The sequence below is a fragment of the Desmodus rotundus genome, chromosome 5, assembly GCF_022682495.2.
Source record: "Desmodus rotundus isolate HL8 chromosome 5, HLdesRot8A.1, whole genome shotgun sequence".
Lineage (NCBI taxonomy): Eukaryota > Metazoa > Chordata > Mammalia > Chiroptera > Phyllostomidae > Desmodus > Desmodus rotundus.
The window spans coordinates 40931813-40950519 of NC_071391.1; the positions used below are offsets into that span (position 1 = coordinate 40931813).

Sequence of the window (18707 nt, forward strand, 5' to 3'; positions counted from 1 at the left end):
ACACTGTGTGTGGAAGTCTGAAGTGGCAGAAAGATGTGGGAGTTCTAGTGGACCCCCTGCCTGTTAGGAGACTTCGTCCTTAGGGCTGTAGAAAGAGCCAATGGGATGGTGGCTGCATGAGGAGACTCAGTCCTCCTGTAGCTCGGGCCGCAGAGGAGGCAGTGTTGCATGGCAGGGAGCAACTAAGGGAGGCCAGGCCTCCAGGCCACCTGTGGGCCCCGCAGCAGAGCAGACGTGGGGATTCCCCGTGCGCCTGGAGCCTCTGGATGGGCCTTTGCAGGGCAGGGGAACAGGCTGTGCCACACAGCCCAAAGGACAGGACTTGACACTGGGGAGGAGGCTGCTGGTGAAAAAATGAGAGCACCTGGGAACCCTGATCCTGGAGGGGCACGGCAGGCAGGGAGAAGCCACGGGTTCCCATTCTCAGAGGGCACAGAGCCACAGGGCCCACCCGTGTCATTCTGTCTCTTGTCTGTCCGTCTGCAGGTGTGCCGATGTTGTCTGTCCAGCCCAAAGGGAAGCAGAAGGGCTGTGCCGGATGCAACCGCAAGATCAAGGACCGCTACCTACTGAAAGCTCTGGACAAGTACTGGCACGAGGACTGCCTCAAGTGCGCCTGCTGCGACTGCCGCCTGGGCGAGGTGGGCTCCACCCTCTACACCAAGGCCAACCTCATCCTGTGCCGCCGAGACTACCTGAGGTGGGCCACCTCCCGCCACTTGGTCCTTCCGCTCAGAGAGCCCCCATCCTCCTGGGCCCAGCACGGTCCTGCCCTGGCTACAGACCCAGTACCCAGAATGCACAGCCTGAGTGTGTGCTCATCCTGGACTGTGCTGCCCCTGCCCTTGCCCTGCCCCCCCAAACACCCATGGAGCCCCCCAAGGCAGGGCCGTGCCTTTAACTCCTGGGACTCAGTGGCCAGCACAGGTTCCGGGCAGGCATCAGTAACCACGGGCACGGAGAGGAGCCTCCTGAGGGCCCCAGCCTGTCCCCGCCCTGCCTTTGTCAGGGGCTTCTGACCCACCCTGTCCCTGAGTCTGGGAGAGGATGTCTCAGAGGGGCTTTGTGGCAGGTGGGAAAGCTCTGACTGCCCTGGGACCCCCTTCCCACCTCTCCCCAGGGCCCAGCTCCCCCCAAGTTTCTAGGAGGGACCTGGAATTCAATGCCTGGGGATCCTGGCAGGCAGCCAGACCCTGGAGAAGGATTGCTGATGTCAAAGCTGAAAGACGTGGGTTTGAACTAGCTCTGAGCCTCAGTTTACCCCTCTGTGAAGTGGTGAAAAGAATAACTTCCTGCCTGACATTCATCGGAGCTCCCCCACCCGTCCTCCCCCACAGCCTGGATCCTATTCCCTGGGGCTGTCTCCCCCAGTTAACCCTCCCGTAGGCATCCATGACATCAGCAGGGCTGGAAGGAGGCCACCAAGCAAGGGCCTTGGCTGAGACCCAGCACCTGCATTTGGCTCTCACACAGGCTGCTGGGTGGTGTCTGGGCCTTGCGGGGGGACAGAGTGGGGGAAGGCCTAACTCATTAATTAATGGGTCAGGGCAAGGGGTTCTTGGGGCTCCTTCCACTCAGGTGTGGGTATGTTGTGCGGTGGGCTTATCAACCTGAAGAGCCTAAGATTTACCTGCCTGTACCTTCTCTTTTAACTTTTGCCTTTTGCAGGAGTTTTTTGTATATTTTTTTAGAGATGCTATGAACCAGGGCCTGAGACTCAGTGCTCCTGGCTGGGCCCAGAAGAGGGAGGCTGAGGCCAGGAGGAAGGGCTCAGGAAGGGGGTCCTGGGGATTCACCCCTCGATAAACTGAATGAACAGGGCATCCGAGCCTGGAGGTTTAGGGCGTTGCCAGGGGGCTGCACCTGCCAGGCTGAGAGGAGGTAGCAGCCCATCTGATGGGTCCACAGGCCCTGGGGATGTAGACCTCAGTGCAAGATGGGCTTGTCAGCAGGGCTGAGGCACCCACAGGCATCCTGGGCCCTACCAGCCACTGGAGCCTGAAGGTATTTTCCTGGGTTCTGGCAAAGGCCACGGAATAACTTTGGGGCCAGGTAGGCCAGTGGGCCAGAATGGGGGTGAGGCTTCTTTGAGCTTCTCAGCCCCAGAAAATGGCTGTCCAGAGCCTGTCCCCTCTGCAGCTTGCTCATCAGACTGGGGGCAAGATTGGCCCCTCTCGGCAGGCAGATGTTGTGGCCCAGCCTTTGTCTGACCTAATCTGAGCTACCAGGCAGTTCGGACTGATGAATAATGGAGCCAGGCTCGCCTGCAGACGCTAGAGCTTGAGCTGGACAAATCAGGGATTAGAGGGGCCTTCTGCCTGCCTCTCAGCCCCCATGTCTCACTTGGGGCTTTCTCTGCCAGGGTGCAGAAAAGAAGTGAGGAGGAGCCTGGCTGGCTCAGACCATTGAAATACCCAGCCAAGGATTGGCCTGCATGGGGAGAGTGTCAGCTCCCTGCCCCTAGAACTCTGCAACCAGCTGCTAAGAGAAGGGTTGTCTGTCTCAAAGAGGCATTGTGCCAGAAGTCCTTAGAAACTTCCTCTTGACTTCAGTCTTGTTGTAGAAACCCCTTTGAACAGGATCATCTAGTCCTGTATCCCCATTTTAAAGAAGGGTGAACTGGGGTCCAGGGAAAGGAAAACGGGGCTTAGGCAAGTCACAGAGTTGAGTTGGTAGCTGAAAAAGACCTCCTCATAGGGTTGTTGTCGAGATTAAATGAGTTGATCTTTGTAAAGCCCGTAGAACAGGGCCTGGTGCAGAGTAAACACTATGTAGGAGTTTACTACAATACAGGGGTTGTGACTGAGCGTTTTCAGAAGCTTTCACAACAAGCATGCGAAGTCTCTATTTTACAGTCGCTCGGAGAGCCTAGGTGACACAGCCTGAGGCCACACAGCCCATGATTGGCCAAATGCCTCTATATTCTGGCTTGTGTGACTCTGAAGTCCTGCTCAAGGTCCAACTCAGTATTCTGGTGGCCCCCGGGGCCTGACGGACCCCAATGGGAACTGGAAGGAGGCCTTGTCATCCCAGCCCAGGGATGGGCAGTGTTAGCTGACCCCCACAACCCCCTCCCGGAGTCGATGTACCAATTTCTCTGAAACCTGATCTCTTAGTAGAATTTAGGGAGACAAGCTGGGCCATGGTTGGAGGCAATGCCCCTGCCGCCCTCTCCCAAGATCCCCAGCCGCTCCTGAGCTCTCTGCACCCTTCCCTCTGCAGGCTCTTCGGCACCACGGGAAACTGCGCCGCCTGCAGCAAGCTGATCCCAGCCTTCGAGATGGTGATGCGGGCCCGGGACAATGTGTATCACCTCGACTGCTTTGCCTGCCAGCTCTGCAACCAGAGGTGAGTGCTAGTCTGGTAGGAAAGTCCACCCACTCCCTTGAGCCCAGCTGACTCCTGCTGGAAGGCACCAGAAACACTGTGGAGGCCTACATGCAAATGTGGGTTCTGTGTGTGCCTGTGGCTGCCATGTGCGCACTGTCCTGAGCACATGTGTACGTATGTGTTTTATGTAAGCCTGAGCCCTGTAGTCAAATGTGCGTGAGCCAGTACTATATGTGCATGTTTGTGGGACACTTTTCTGCGTGAATATAATGGGTGGGAGCATGCATGAGCTTAACATGTATGCACAGTGTGTTGTGTGCATGCATGTGTTTTTATAAAGATCTTATTTATTTTTAGAGAGAAGGGAGGGAGAAAGAGCAGGAGAGAAACATTGATGTGTGAGCCATCAATTGGTTGCCTCTCACACGCCCCCTACTGGGGACCTGGCCTGCAACCCAGGCATGTGCCCTGACTGGAAATTGAACCAGCAACCCTTTGTTTCACTGGCCAGCACTCAGTCCACTGAGCCACACCAGCCAGGGCTCATATGTGTGTTTTTAAATGTCCATGTCCACACGGGCATGTGTGCACGATGGGATATGATTCTAGGTGTCTGTCTGCAAATGGGGGTATGTGTGTGCTCTGTATGCATGAAGAGTGGGCACGTGGAGGAAGAGGCCTGTTTTAGATGTGTGTGTACAAGGGCCCTGTGCCCTGTGAGTATGCTGTGTGCACATATGTTCCAGTGAGAAGGGGTTCCCCAGCCTGGAGGGCAAAATCCCCTCAGGGAACAGCCCCTCATTGCGGACCCTTCTCTTGTGAGTCTATTATAGTTCCAGCCCAGCCTCCTTTCTGGTCTTTTGGCTCCTGCTCAGTGCCCCAGCCCTGTGGGAAGCCCCAGGGACCCGCGGAGCCAGAGCCCTCCTGGCTGGGGCCCGAGCCTCCCAAGGCAGGCCCTTTTCCCAGCAGTCCCCAAGTCAGGAAGCAGTTTATACAAGTATTCCCTGAGGGAGCCGCAGGGAGCTCTGGCCTGGCTGGGGCTCTGGCCAGACCCACTGCTAGGAGGCCTCCGTGAAGTTGCATCGCCACCTGGTGGCTGAACTGGGATCTGCTGGGACTAGGCCTGTGACCCTGGGGTCCCACTAAAGGCTCAGCCACCCTGAGGACATCTTTGAGGGAAGGGCTGAATCCTCCAGTACTTAAGGAAGACTGGGTAGAGGGAGGGCAAAGCAGAGCCTTCTTTGGGTAAGAGGAAAGATGGTAGGACAGGGTCACCTCTTCCTGGAAGGATGTTCCAGGAAGCCCACAGATTCTGCTTAAAGAAAGTGCCCTTCACTGAGCCATCCTCTTAAATTGGGGAGGGGACAGAGGGATGGAAAAAATCAACCATTTCATCCCTACCTCCTTTCCATCTTTACCTCTGGCTACCTCTCTCCTCCCCGGGTCTTCTCCTGTTTCTTTGTCCTTCTGTCTCTTTCTCCCTCTCTGTGACAGGGAGAGATTATTCCTGCACCTTCCCACTAACCCCACCCTTCTGTGGCCCAGGCTTGTCTGTCTGTCCTATACAGTAGGCTGTCTCAGGGCCTGGCAGAGGGCTGGGCTGGCCCTGGGACTTTTGGGGACCCCTCTGGAAAGCTCAAGGAGCAAGCTCCCTGGGACCCCCAGCCCCATGTGTCCTCCTCCCCTGTTTGGAGCCCCCACCATCCACGGGGACCCCTCCATGTCCTTTCTCCCCTGCTTGGATTTTCCAGATTTTGTGTGGGAGACAAGTTCTTCCTGAAGAACAACATGATCTTGTGTCAGATGGACTATGAGGAGGGGCAGCTCAATGGCACCTTTGACTCGCAGGTGCAGTAGTGCCCGGCGCCTGGCCTCAAGGCCCATCTGTCCGTCCGCCCGCCCGCCCGCCTGCCCGCCTGGCCGGCCAGCCGCTCTCCCGCCGATGAGAACTCCGTCCTCCGTGGGAGGGATGGCCCTCCCTCCGCGCTGCCCGTCTGTGTGTGACCCCTCCTGGGGCCAGGCAGGGCCTGTACAGTCTGTCTACTGTATATAAATGGGAACATTTATTTTATGAGAAATGTAATGCGATTTTATTACTGGCGTGGATTAAACTTATGAATGTTTCCGGGGAGGTTACTCTGCGTTGATCACATGACTGCCACAGACCTGGGCCCCTGTCCTCTGCTCAGGAATGGCTCAGGCAGGCTCTCCCCTTGGCTCTTGGGGGGGTGGAGGGACACAGAGCATGGCATGGGACTCTCTAAGTGGGCTTTAGAGGAAGAAGCTGGAGGGAAGGGGATACCCCCAAGTACCCCACAGCCAGAAGTGGGAACTGGAATGCCCTCTCCTTCCCCTGGCAAAGCATATACCTTGATTCTGAGCAGGCCCCCAAGATGAAGAGGCAAGATGGAACCCTGCCTTCCCTGAGTTCTTCTGTTACATCCACCACCGAGACCCCTCTCTCTGCCCAGACAGTAACCTAGCTCTGACCTCCTCCTCAGCAGGACCCCAAACCCTGAGCAGCCCTACCATGGAAGCACCATCCCGAAACCCCTCTTGGCTTTCAGGGCAGTGGACAGTGTTTTCTGTTTCCTCCCTGCAGCCTGGGCCTGATCTGGGGTCCACCTTTCTGCTTTCCGGGGTGACAGAGGACAGTCCTGTTCCCCTGTAACTCAGCCCACACAGGCTGGAGGCTTTCGTTCACTCAGTCAGCAAACCTTAATCCACCTGTCTCAGCCCCACACTGTAAGCACCAGGCCCGCGGATGAATCATGAATCGGACACAGACCGTGCCCTTGAAGAAGAGAGAGGAAGCCAGGAAGACAAACAGAGCACATCATGGTGAGGATGAACGCTCAGGGCGACCTGGGATGGGCCAGCTCCCTCCAGTGGACACAGGACCACTTGTGACGACTCTGAAGAGTCAGACAGATCAGCCAGTGGACACACCATCAGATACATGTGCTGGCAGGCAGGAGAGATGGACACACAAGTAGACAGGTACATAGGCAGAGATAGGCTGGGACAGACAGGCACACTGTCAGGCACTCAACTCAGGCCAGAAGAGAGCCAGAGAGCCAGAGAGCCAGATAGGCTCACCCAGGGCAGCAGACATGCTCTCTTGTCTTGGCTGCAGCCACAGCACCAAGCACAGAACTGGCTTGGTATCACTGGGCAGTATTTTAAAAAGTAGGGGCTCCTTGGGTCCAAAGCCTCACAGGGAAAGCTGTATGGATAGGCTCCCCCCACCATCAGGCCACTTGCTTGTCTGTTTTCCCCAGGGACTGTTTTCATTCTGGCCACAGAAGAGAGCCCAGGGCTGATGACGCCAGTCCACTTCTTCAATCAAGCTCTGCCTAAGGATGGCTGGGCTCTTATGGGTACTTGGAAGAGGCTATATTTCTAAGATATAGTTGTGTGGCCCCTGGCCTTATCCTTGGGAAGGGCTTGGAAGGGCCGAGGATCTTGGGGCAGGAGTTGTGAACTTTGGGGCCTCCACCTCCTGAGAAGGAACTACATCCACATGTATGGGAGAGAAGAGAGGCAGAGAGCTAGTCGGCCTGGCTGCCATGGCTACTTCTATGTAACGTTAGTCTGAAAAAACTGGGGAGCTATCTGTAGGAGATTGCAAGTGAGTTTGAGGGCCAGAGTCCCTAATAAGGAATTTTCCATGCTCACCCTGGAAAAGCAAGTTCTCTTCCTGGGTTGCAACAGAGCCCCCAATGCCAGACCCTCCTGGGCCCTTAGGTCCCAGATGGCTATGCTCACCCCAAGGTTCCCAACTACTAACTTCAGAGTTTGCTGCAGATAAAGTTGTAACGCAAGTTAATTGCATGGTTATCGAGAGGTAACGGAGCCACTTGAATGCAGTTTCTGGGCAATTACAATTGTTTCCAACAGAGTTACCATATTGCAGTCATGAAATAACATGTCAGTTTGTGGTAATTATGTAATTAACTTGTCTCACCACTCTAGGTTGCACAACAATTAATTCACTCACAATGAGATAGACTTAAAGTCAGGCAGCCAGGCTTTGAAAGCCCCCAAGAGCAGAACTGGCCTGTGAAAAGGACCCCAGCCCCACTCTGCCCACCCCAGACCTTGCCAGGGGGCTTCCTCAGCTCACCATGGCCTGGAACCTGCCAGGTCCAGCATCATGGTCCCACTTATTGCTGTTATGCCATCCTCATCCAGGAAATGGGGATGGCCTGTTTCCCAGGGCAGCCACGAGGCTGAGGTCTGCACTGTGAAGTGCTAGGCTTACACAAACAGGGGTCACCATCCTGCGGTCCCTCATGGGGTCCTAAGTAGACCCTTCATCCAGGAAGTCTCATAGCAGTGCAGAGCTGCCCTCCAGGAAGGACCTACACAGGCCTTGCCTGTGCAGGTACGGAACCAGTGGGGGAGGGGAGGGACCCGAGAGGAGGCCAAGCTCTCTCTATAGCAGGGCAACCACATAGGGTTGGAATGGTTACTGGAGGCTGGGGGTTGTGCACCTGGAGAGGACTCGCAACCCCCAGGGGACACCCAGGAAAAGCCTAACCACCTGCTGCATAGGAGAAACTTGGTTAAGTATACGGCATGAATGGGCCTGGCCTGTGGGCTGCAGCTCACCACAGAGGACTGGAGTACGGAGGAGCAAGGGAGCACTGAACGTGAACCATTAGAGGCGGTAATGACTTGATCCTCAGCCTGGGGCCTGTGGGTGGTGGGCTGTGGACGGGCCTTGAACTGTGTAGCTGAGCGCAAGTTCCCTTTCCCCCAACCAGCTCATGGGACCCACCTCCCCTCCTGTCTCCCTCGGTGGCCTGGTGTCAGAGGTACACTATAACCAGGGGCCTGAGACCCATGGAATATGACACCTGCCTGTGCCCCCACTCCTTGGACTGAGGCTGAACCACATAGTCTGTGTTTGGAAAGAAGTGTGATTCTAATCTTGACAGGGCCCATCGTGAAATCTCCCATGGGTTCTCTCTTCTCCCGGGCCTGGTCCCAGAAATCAGGTCCTACCTCTTGAGACACACAGGGGCTGTGGGCGGAATGTGAAATTCTAGCCTGGTAAATCTCATATCTATGTGGAGACAATTGCTCGCGCGCACAGTCTCACGCTCGCTCTCTCTCTCTCTCAAAGCCATCAGAGATACAATAGTTATGGCCAGACTAACTAAAGCTGGTGCTGAGTGATCCCCAGCACCACCCAGCTGGGGACGCTGCCACCAAGTGAGGGTAGGTTCAGGAAAGATGCTGTGTGGCTGTGACTGCACATAGCCCTTGGTGAAAATTCCCCTGACAGAACACTGTCGATCTATCAGTTGATATTTAGCTACACAATACCTGTGGAACTAGAAATGCCTAAAAATGAATGAGTAAAGATAGGCTGATCGGAAGATGAGTTGGTCCAGCAAACAAACAAACAAACTTGGTCCAGCCTGGTTCACCATGAGAAAATAATCAGATAAACCAAACACATGCGTACACAGGCTCGTGTGCACAGCTGCAGCCCAGAGAGGAGTTGACCAGAACCTCCTGAGCAAACCTCACTCTGCACCTGGGCCCTGGGGCAGACCCAAACTGCCTTATCTCAGCAAGGGTAGGGGCCTCCTGCCCCTGCCCCCAGACCTGAGGTCGAGGGTGTCCCAGATCTCTGACTCTTGCTACCTCCAGGGTAGAGTGTTCCTGAGCTCCCTCTGGTTGGTGCCGCTTTGGCCACCCAGTAACAGCCCCTCCTGCCATGAGTCGGCCCCACCTGTCACCACTCTGTCCTGACCGCCCACAGGCTCCAGTGGCTCCAGCACTCACCACTGCCCTCAACGCAGGGTCCAGGGCTCGCAGCGTAAGTTTCACATCAGACTCCTTTCCACCCCATGGTTTCTCCCTCTCAGCCCCTGCACCCTCTTCACGGAGCAGGGCACACCCTGGCTGGGGCTCCTTGTGCCTGGGCTACACCTCATGGCCCTCCCCGGGGGCTCGGGCGGCACCTAGCAAGGGGAACGCAGCTGCTGCTCAGAGTACCCACGAGGGCACTGGGTAGAGCCAAGAGGCCCTTTACTGGGAAACTGCTGTGGGCACTGCCGGGCCCTGCTCCTCCGAGCTCACCTTCCCTGAGCCCCAGACAAACAGCTTAGTCTCCAGACTGTCCCACTGGCACGGAGTTTTGTACAGTATGTGGCCTTTGCAGGGAAATGGTGAGCCCTTGGGGGCTCAGGAGCCCTTGGGCTGCCTGTGGCTCCCGGGGCTGGGTCTGCACTCCCTCGGTCCCCTGCCTTCTCTAGGGGCACCGCCAGATTCCAGGGAGGAGCTGGTCCAGGGGATCTGCCTGGGGCATGATTTTTAGGCCCTGACTCCCTGGGTTTGCTCTGTGAGCACAGCGGGGAGCCCTGCTGAGCCTGGGGTTTCTTATGTTTTGGGCAATATCGTCCCCATCGCTACAAGGGCTATCATTATCATCATCCCAGTTTTTTAGTTGAAGAAACTGAGTCTCACAGAGCTGTTCTAGTAAGTAATAGAACCTGACTCCAGGCTCCATGCAGGTTATTTCTGGGTGAAACTGACATATAGAGGCAACCCCACAGGGGGAGGATCTGGTAGATTTTACCCACGACAAAGTCTGTGTTTTTCTCCATAACCCAACCCCCAATGAGGACTTGACCCTTGGGTATGGGGGGCCCTTGGGCACATCTGACCCTCATTGCGCATCCTAACTGAGCCTGTCACTGAGGGCTGGGTGGGAGGAGCTATTACAGATGATGCAGTCAAAGGCAGCGCAGGGTGGAGCAGTGGTCCGACCCTGGGCAGCTCATCCAGGCCATGGGCTGCGGGTTTCCCAGCGAGACAGGCCCCAGCACATCATCAGTCAGTCAGTCAGGACGCCGGCCTGCCAGTTAGTCGGCCACTGTGAGTCAAGGGCCTGCTCCATGCCAGGCTGATGCTGGCGGGCTGAAGCGTGGAAGCACCAGTGGAGAAGGCAGAAGGGTCCCCACATGGAGTTTATAGCACAGTGCGGGAGACAGACAGCAAACTAATAAATAGATCAATAACAAGCTACAGATAGTGCTGAGTGCTGGGAAGTGGCTGGAAGGACACCTGCTTTAGATAGAGTGTGAAGCAATGATCTTTTCTCACCTGCCCTTAGAAACCATGTTATCCAATGTGCTCACTTTGGGGAAATTGAGGCCCAAAGAGGAAGTGATGGCCAGGGTGCACTGGAGCTGGCCTGGGTTGGAAGCCGGGCATCCTGGCCCTCAGCCTGGCCCAGGGCGCTGTCTCCCCCCCCCCCCGCCCCGAGACTTCTCTCCAGCCCAGGATGCTGCCAGGGCACACGGTGCGTGGCAGAGAGGAAGTGCTGCTCGGCCCTGACTCCTGCTCAGTGCTTCTTTTTTTGTTTTCCAGGTTAATATATAGTATTCCTTAAAATACCACAAAATTGGGCTTGGGTTCTTGGCTGCCATCACCAGCCTGCCTGCCCCATAATGCCACTAACTTGGGACACGTTGGCTGGATCCTCGACTTCCAGGGATTCTAGCCTGATTGTCTGACCTCTGGAATTACTACCTCCACTGAAGCAGAGGAGACATCAAGAAAGCAGCTTTCTCAGCAGGCTCTGTAGGACCAGTTTTCCAGGGGTAGAGAGGATTTGCTGTACAAGCAGGAATTGGCCTTGCCCAGAGGGCCATGGGCAATGGGGGCTGGCACGACAGGCCTTCCTTTTCCTTTTCTCCAGACTTCACCACCTTCGGCCTGGCTGGTGTTTTCTGAAGGGGGAGGAGCTCTTGGCTGAGGCTCAGCCTCAAGGCTCTGAATGGACACTCCTGGCTCTTGGGGCCCAGAGGTGGGGGGCACAGCAGGTGGGTTACTCTTACGTGTGCATCACTGGGTGGAAGTGTGGGGGCTCCTGTCTGCTGCCCACAACAGGCCCTGTAGGTGCCCCCTGTAGGAAGCGTTCTTTGTCTGGCTCCTGTACCCCTCTTCCTTCACTTCATCATGGGCTTTCATGCAGGGCTATGGATTTCTAGAATCCAGTCGACAGTAGAGCCCCTCTTTTTGGGGCCGGGGAGGCCACCATCCCCCCACCCCTAGCCTTTCACAGTGAAGAAGTGAGGGGAACTTTGTACATAGTAGGGTTGGGGGTGGGCACTGGTTCTGTGGGACTCAGGAGACCCTGGGCCCCCTTCTCCAAGTTCACAGGCTGGCTGCCCTTAAGTCTGGGGCCCAGGAGGCCCAGGCCTGTCCTCACCTCCTCCCCTGCACCTGCCTACTTATTTAGGGCCTATTTGGAAGTTAATCCCTGTGTTTATTACGTGAGCCCTCCTCCTTCCCCTCTGCTTTCATTAAAGTCAAGACAGTTAATTACCAGACCCTCTGAGGCCCCACTACAGGCCATTTGAGAGCTGACACAGCCCTTAAAATGATTTAAAAATCCCATTTTCCTGCTATGAAATGGGCTACCCTTCCCTCCCTGTTAAGGCTAATTACTACCACTTCCCCTCTGAAGAGGGACCCTGCGGTTGTCCTCCCACCCGCCCTACTGCAGCCAGTGGCTCCTCCAAGAAGCACTTCTAGGCAGTGGAAGCCTCAAAGGCTCTTCTCCCCCCAGGCAGACATCCCAGTGAGTGCAGGGAGGCTCTCAGGGTTAGATGAAAAATAAGGTGTTGAGGAGGAGGCAGAAAGAGAAAACCAGTCCTGAATGGTGGCCACTAGCCCCTTGGGGGGGCTTCAGTGCTGCGAAACTGGCCCACCCAAATCCAAGGCTCGAAAGCACCCTGGAGGCGGGGCAATGAGACCAGGGAGGCAGCTCGGTCTGGAGCTATCCGTGGTCCTGAAGTTTTCTCTATAAGGCCGTTGGCTCCGGGTCAGGGGCACAGAGTGGAAGGGGTGGCGGACGGAAAGCACCTCCAAGTATTATGATGTGGCCTTTGCCTGGAAACAGGAGCTCACGACCTCCGGAAGCAGCCAGATCCCACAAAGGGAGGCTGCTTCTCAGGCCCGGCTGAATCTGGGAAATGATGCCAAAACTGCCCTTCATGGTGACCGTTGTGACTCTTCCCAAGCCCCCTGTCTGAGACCCACAAGGTGGAAAACCAAACTAAAAACGCAGAATATCTAAAAGGGGGAGTTCTTAATTTCAGCATATATGTAAGTTTATGCTTACATATGTAAGTCTGTTCTGTCTCAAAAATATAATTTTACTTCATACTTTATATATTATACTTATTTTAAATTACAGAGGGGATGCCTTACCACTTTTTTCTTTTATTTAAGGCCTCAACTTGGGCTACTGACTCCATCTGGCTCTGCTCCCTGTATTCCTTGGGGGCTTTGCTACGTAATGCATGATGCCCCTCCCCCTCCCCCCACCATTCTGAGCCCTGGAGTCCCCTCCCAAGGGACACTTGATGATGGGCTATCACTGCATGCGCCCTTCCCAGCCCTACCAGCAGCGGATGCCCATCAATGTCTGGTCCATAACCAGGCCCTGTTAGAGTGGGAATATAAGAAAAAAGTGGCACAATCTGTCCTTCTGGGGACCCCGAGCCCTCTGCAGTGAAGCCCTGGCCCTCCTCGGTCTAAGTAGGGCTCAGGCTTTACCTTCTACCTTTGGCTTTGTCTCTGTGACCCTCACCACCAGCAGCACATTGAAGAGTAAAGCATCACATTCCTAACCCCACTTCCTACACCCTCCCAGTCCTGTACACCTTTCAGGCTCTGCCTTCTGATTTGTTCAGGAAAACAGCCAAGGACAAAAGATCCATACAGAGGAAGGAGCACCGATTCGAGTCCCACAATAGATGTAGGTCCCAGGCTCCTGGCCCCACCAGGGTGGTGACAAGATCCCCACTACGCTTCTGGTTGCCTTTATTCCTCAGGGAATGCTTACGTTTCCACCCCCTCCTGCTCATCAGTAGCCACTTTGTCCAGCAAAATAATGCCCTTGGACCTTAAGACAATTTGAGGGAGTATATCAAGGGGCTTCTTTCTCCATGGGCAGTCTACTCTCCTGAGGTCACAGGTCTGTACTCCCAGGAACTTACTCACTCAGCAGGTCTAATGACAACTGCCATAACTCAAACGTGTCTGCTTATTAAATACATGTCACCTCCAGTGCTATATTGTGTCTTACTACCTCGCTGGGAGTGCACAGGTTAACACTGCCACTTTATAGATGAGGAACTAAAACTCACTGTAATGTAGCTGGGGTGGAGGAGAGAATAGAAGTCAGCTCTTCCACACCTAGGGAGAGGGTACCTGCACTGTGGCCTCTCAGGTTACATGATCAATGTAAGCAATACATGGTGAGAATGAGGGACCAAGTGTCATGTTGTGGGAACTCTGAAGAGAAGGTGGCCTGAGAGGAGCAGACACTGAGTTTCTTCTTGTAGAAAGAAGCTAGAGAGATGGAGGGAGGCCTTACAGGTGCAGGGGGAAGTTCAGAATCTTGACTACCTGAAAGAGAAGAGCGGACGTTGGGGAGTGGAATGGGTTTGGCGTTGAGGTGGGGGAAAGGAAACAGGAAGAAGTTGAGGAGAAGAGTTTTAGCCGTTATATATGAGGCAACAGAGAGCTGTCCAACGTTCCTGAGCAGGACGTGGCACATGAGTCCTCTGTTTTCTGAGTCATGAATCCCATGGATACGTCCTTTCCTGCAGGCACACAGAGAAACTCTCTGGGCATCACTTACGAAAGCTCTAAGTAGTAAGGGCCAAGTGACCACCTGCAGTGGAGCAAGCTTACTGAGGAAGAAGGTTCTGGTGGGTCGGATGGGGCCCACAAAGCAGAATGGGCTTGTCTGAGGTGGGTCTAGGGTTTATCTGTGTGGGGACATGAAGAGAGGACACTTCAGGCTGAGAGACAAAAGCAAGTGGAAAGGCCTATGGGCGGGACCGTGCTTGGGGAGCACCTGGAGGAACAGGAAGGCAGGTGTACTGGTGGGGGAGGGGCCAAGGTGTGCTTGTAGGGAAGGAGGCTACAGGAAAAGAGATGCAGTTCACAGAGGTCCTGGATGGTCTCTGTCTTTTGGAATACGGCACATGATTGGAGTCAGGGGGGCCTTCAATTGGGGAGGACTCCAACGCCTGATAGACCAGAAGGGTTCAGCAGGTGGCTGAGTTCAGCACAATAAGATGATGTTTTAAACATGGCCTCTGCCAAAGGGCAATATTACTAATTAAAAGCAGAGATGTGACCAATCTCTTGGCTAAGCATTGAGTGTGGTATGGCCTAGGTCAGAGCCCTGTGGCTGGTCACTCAGCACCTCCTATGAGGTACCATTGTTTGGTGCTCTTTGGGTGCAGCTCTCCAAACAGCTGAGTAAGTACCCTGTCAAATGCAGTTTTCCATCACAGGCACAGGTGATGTTATGAAGGAATGTATCAAAAGTTCAGACATCTCAAAGCATCCCCTGACTAGGTCAATAGATGGGTATCTATTGATGTAGTCAGAAAAAAGGGAGGTTAGTTTCATCATCCCTCCTACCCTCCCTCACTCCTTTCATTCCTCCTTCCGCCTTTCTATCTGCCCAATGTATGCTGAGCGTCCAATGTAGTGTAAGGCAAGGGAGATACAAAGGAAACTGAGCAAAGTCCCTGCTCTCAAAAACTCTCACAGAAGGGAGGGGTGTCAGGAGCCAGCTTGTAAAAACGTCATTACTCAGCCCTGGCTTGGGTGGCTCAGTTGGTTGGGCATCATCCCATAACCGAAAGGTCTCAGGTTCGATTCCCAGTCAGGGCACATGTGGGTTTGGTCCTGGTCGGGTCATGTACAACAGGCAACCAGTCCATGCTTCTCTCTCATGTCAATGTTTCTCTCTCTCCTCCTCCTCCTCCCCCATCTTTAAAATCAATAAGCATGTCCTTGGTTGAGAATAAAAACAAAAAGTCATTATTCAGTGTGATCGGTGTCAAGACATGGCATCAGATAGAAGGGAGAGAAGGTGACTAAGTCAGGCTGGGAGACGGGAAGGTCTTTGAGGAAAGGATCCTTGAACCATCAAACAAAGGAGGCAGTGGACAAGGACCCAGAAGTGGCAGAGAGTGGGGCTTTGGTGGAGGGTGGCCCAGAGCTCGGTGTGCTTGCAACACAGAACTCAGAGGCCCTGGCAGACCACAGCGAGGCTGCTGGCAGGGGCTCCGTGCGGGCTGCGGAGATGGGCCTTTATCCTCGAGACAACAGGAAAATGTCAGAGCTTTGTAAGCAGAATAAGGACATGATCAGATCTGCACTCTTTGAAAGCTCACTCTGGGGTGATATACAGGGTGAATCAGAGGGAGCAGACACCGGGGGTGGGAACACCTGCAGTTTCAATTGCCCAGGTGAGAAATGAGTTTTGCCTGGCTTGCTCTTCATGAGCCCCTGCTGGGCTTTTTTATTTTTATGTCCATTCAAAAAACGTATGCTCGAAGCCTCCCGGGGATGCAAAGGTGAAACGCTCCCCCCACCATGGCAGCTTGCAAGGTCTGCTTTTTCCCTTCTCAGAAAACCCAGCCTCCCCTATCTCCTGCCAAGGACTTCCCCCCATACCCTACTTCTAGGGCCTCTCCAAGCACAGAGAATAAAATGGCTGACGGGAAGGTGTCCACATCGGGCAAACAATTAGGGGTGAGTTGAGATGGACTGTGGCTACTCCCATTATTCCCTCTGCCCCCCATTACCAGGGAAGACATGGGGGCTCGTAGAGAAATGAATAGGGAATGGTGCCAATATCCCACATGACTCAGGGTGGGGCATTTTCTGTGAAAGCAGGATCGGAAACATTTCCTTAGCACCATAATTCCAGGACATGATTATTGGAGAGGGAAAAAGCTGGACGGCAGGAGGAATACGTGCTCGTCTGGTGAGAGAGTTGCTGCAGCGGTGGACTTCTCCTGGGTAAATCGAGGAGGAAGCAGTGCATGTCTGGTTGGGCGGTTGAGCTAGAGCCAAAGTATGCACATCGTTCGTTCTCTCACATGGGAGCACCCAGCTGAGACAGCCTGGCCGGTGGACATTTGTGGGACTCCCAGCCTCCATCCCACAGTGAGCAAAAGGGCGCACCTGGTGGCTACTAGGGTGAGGAAGTGTCCGTGTCGTCCTGATGAAACTAAGGACTTATAGTCTGTGACTGGAGGAGAGGTTTTGTCTTTTCTTTTCATGTGTGAATAAGAGAACAGGTAGCCCTCTTCCCCATTGGAAGCATCTTAGGACCACAAAGGACATAAGCCTTCAATTGAAGCTGACACCCAGGAAGTCAGAGTGGAGGAACAGAAACTTCCATGTCCTCAGTGGCTCCATTAGGCTGCTGGTCGTACATAGTGGGGCCCACCCTATTTCTGATGTCTTTTTTCTCCAAGTCTGATCTTTTGGGCTCCTTTTCAAAACAATGAGTCTAGGGTAGGAAGATGTTGTAAAGGGGTGTGGCCCCTCACTAAGAATCTTAGTGCCACCAGGCTGCATTAACACAGTAGAGTGTCTGAAATGTGGAAGGTGATGGGCTCACTCTGCTTTCTCCTAGCCAGACCTCTGGGCTTTGAACTTTAGAAAGAAGTTCCAGAACCGCAGAGAGAAGAAAGATCTTGTTAAACAAGAAGCATCTGTGGCAACTGAGCTTGTTTACCCTGCAGTAGAGCAGCTCGGGACCAGGGTTTTCTGACGGCAGAGTAGAGTGGTCAGAGTGAGAGCTCAGGTCTAGCAAAGTGGGGTCTGGCGTCTGGTGCTGTTGCTTTCATCAGTGACCTTGCCTAGGTTACATCACACGGCCGATCCTCAGAATCCCACCCACCGCACAGGCGTATCGGGAAGACTAAATGAGGTGCATGACAGGTGCCTAGTATTGCATGTGGCACATAGTGGTTTCTCAGTTAGTACTAGATACTGCTATAATTATTACTGTTGCTAGCTGAATGACCATTATGGGGAGAAGACTCTGAGGGGGATGATAGGGAGGAGCAGCAGGCTCTATATAAAGATGAAGCTTCTCATTACTATATGTTTTTAAATCCTCACTCGAGGATATGTTTATTGATTTGAGAGAGAGAGAGAGAGAGAGAGAGAGAGAGAGAGAGAGAACATCAATCAGTTGCCTTCTGTATGTACCCCAACCAGGAATCAAACCCTCAACCTATTGGTACACAGGATGATGCTCTAATCAGCTGAACCCCCGGCCAGGACAAAAACAACCCTTCTTACCATTAAAGCTGCCTCAGTGGTTGTGGGCTTCCCACTGTTGGAGGTGTTCAAACAGAGGCTGCACAAGCCCCCTGCCCAACTCTAAAGGCCATCTCCTGTTCTTAGTCAGACTTTTGGGGTCCTTTCTACTTCTGCACTTGGTGGGGATGCCCATGTCAGCCTGTCTGCTGGACTTTGTTCCAGTCCAGAGCAAAGGAAATGGGCAGATGGCATGGTCCCAGCCACAGTCTGCATAGGAGGGTGCCAGAACTCTTTCCTGTCTCACCTCTGCTCGGAAAAGCCTTTGGAATTCTTCTTTCTGAGCACAAACAGCAGGATAGGGACAGGGAAGAGGGCAGGAAGAGGTGGCTTAATAAAAAATCCCAATAAAGCTCTGAGGCCCCTGGCGGCCAGGGGCAGGTCCTGGGCACAAGCCTTCCTTAGGCTCACCCACCGGGGGGCCCTGACTAATATTCCTGGAGCCTGCGCCTGCCTCCAGCTTCATTAACAATGCTGAGGGGGGCTGAGAGGTCCAAGGGGGCTCCTCAGTGTGGCCTGACAATATTGCCAAGCCGCCCACACCAGCCCCACCCCAGTGCACATACCCCTCTACCCCCCCATTCCAGACCCTCTGCTGAGGAATGGATTTGATTCAATCAGCCATTTGCCTGTGGGACTGTCTGGGTCAACTTATTATGGGCAGTTGCCAGCTCCAGGGAGTCAGGCAGCCCTGGCATGGAATTTGGAGCAAAGACTTATTAAGGAACAGCAGAGAGGTGCCAGATATTCCCCCAGAGCATCCAGATCCAGGGTAGGCATCCGCTAAGGAAGGCTGGGCTGGGGTAGATAAGAGCAGGAACCAAGGCAGAGCCCATAGTGGGTGCTGCCCTGCTGGTCAGAGGTAGCATCCCTCCATTTCGAACTCTGAGTGGGACAAGCTCAGGCCTTGTTCCCTCTACCTACTTCCTAATATAAAGCACAAAGCTTTTAAGGAGTTCGGGCTGAGAAAAGCTAAGTCTGGCCAGTTTGAAGACAGCCAGACAAAGACCTAATGCGGGACCGCCCAGAGTGCCTCGGTCCTCAGCTGCCTACAAAAGGTAGGAAAAAGGAGTGCGGACTTTGCAGTTCAGCTTAAAAAATAAACCTGTGAAACAGAGCCAGCCCCCCTTACCCCCCTCCTCGCTCCAGCATTAGCAGGAGGAGCTGAAACATTTGTTCAGAGAGAGAGAGAGGGGGAAAAA

General features: G+C 54.1%; 1 protein-coding gene across 3 annotated transcripts in view; it reads left to right on the plus strand.

Moving 5' to 3' along the window:
* LMO1 (LIM domain only 1) overlaps window positions 1-5452 on the plus strand; it is a 36075-nt gene extending 30623 nt beyond the window's left edge. For all 3 annotated transcript variants that reach the window (XM_053924651.1, XM_053924653.1, XM_053924652.1), the window contains 3 exons: window positions 487-700; window positions 3223-3348; window positions 5082-5452. In XM_053924651.1, the coding sequence (XP_053780626.1) occupies window positions 487-700; window positions 3223-3348; window positions 5082-5187 (446 nt within the window). In that variant the 3' untranslated portion in view covers window positions 5188-5452. The remainder of the gene's footprint in view (window positions 1-486; window positions 701-3222; window positions 3349-5081) is intronic.
* Window positions 5453-18707: the final 13255 nt, after the last annotated feature.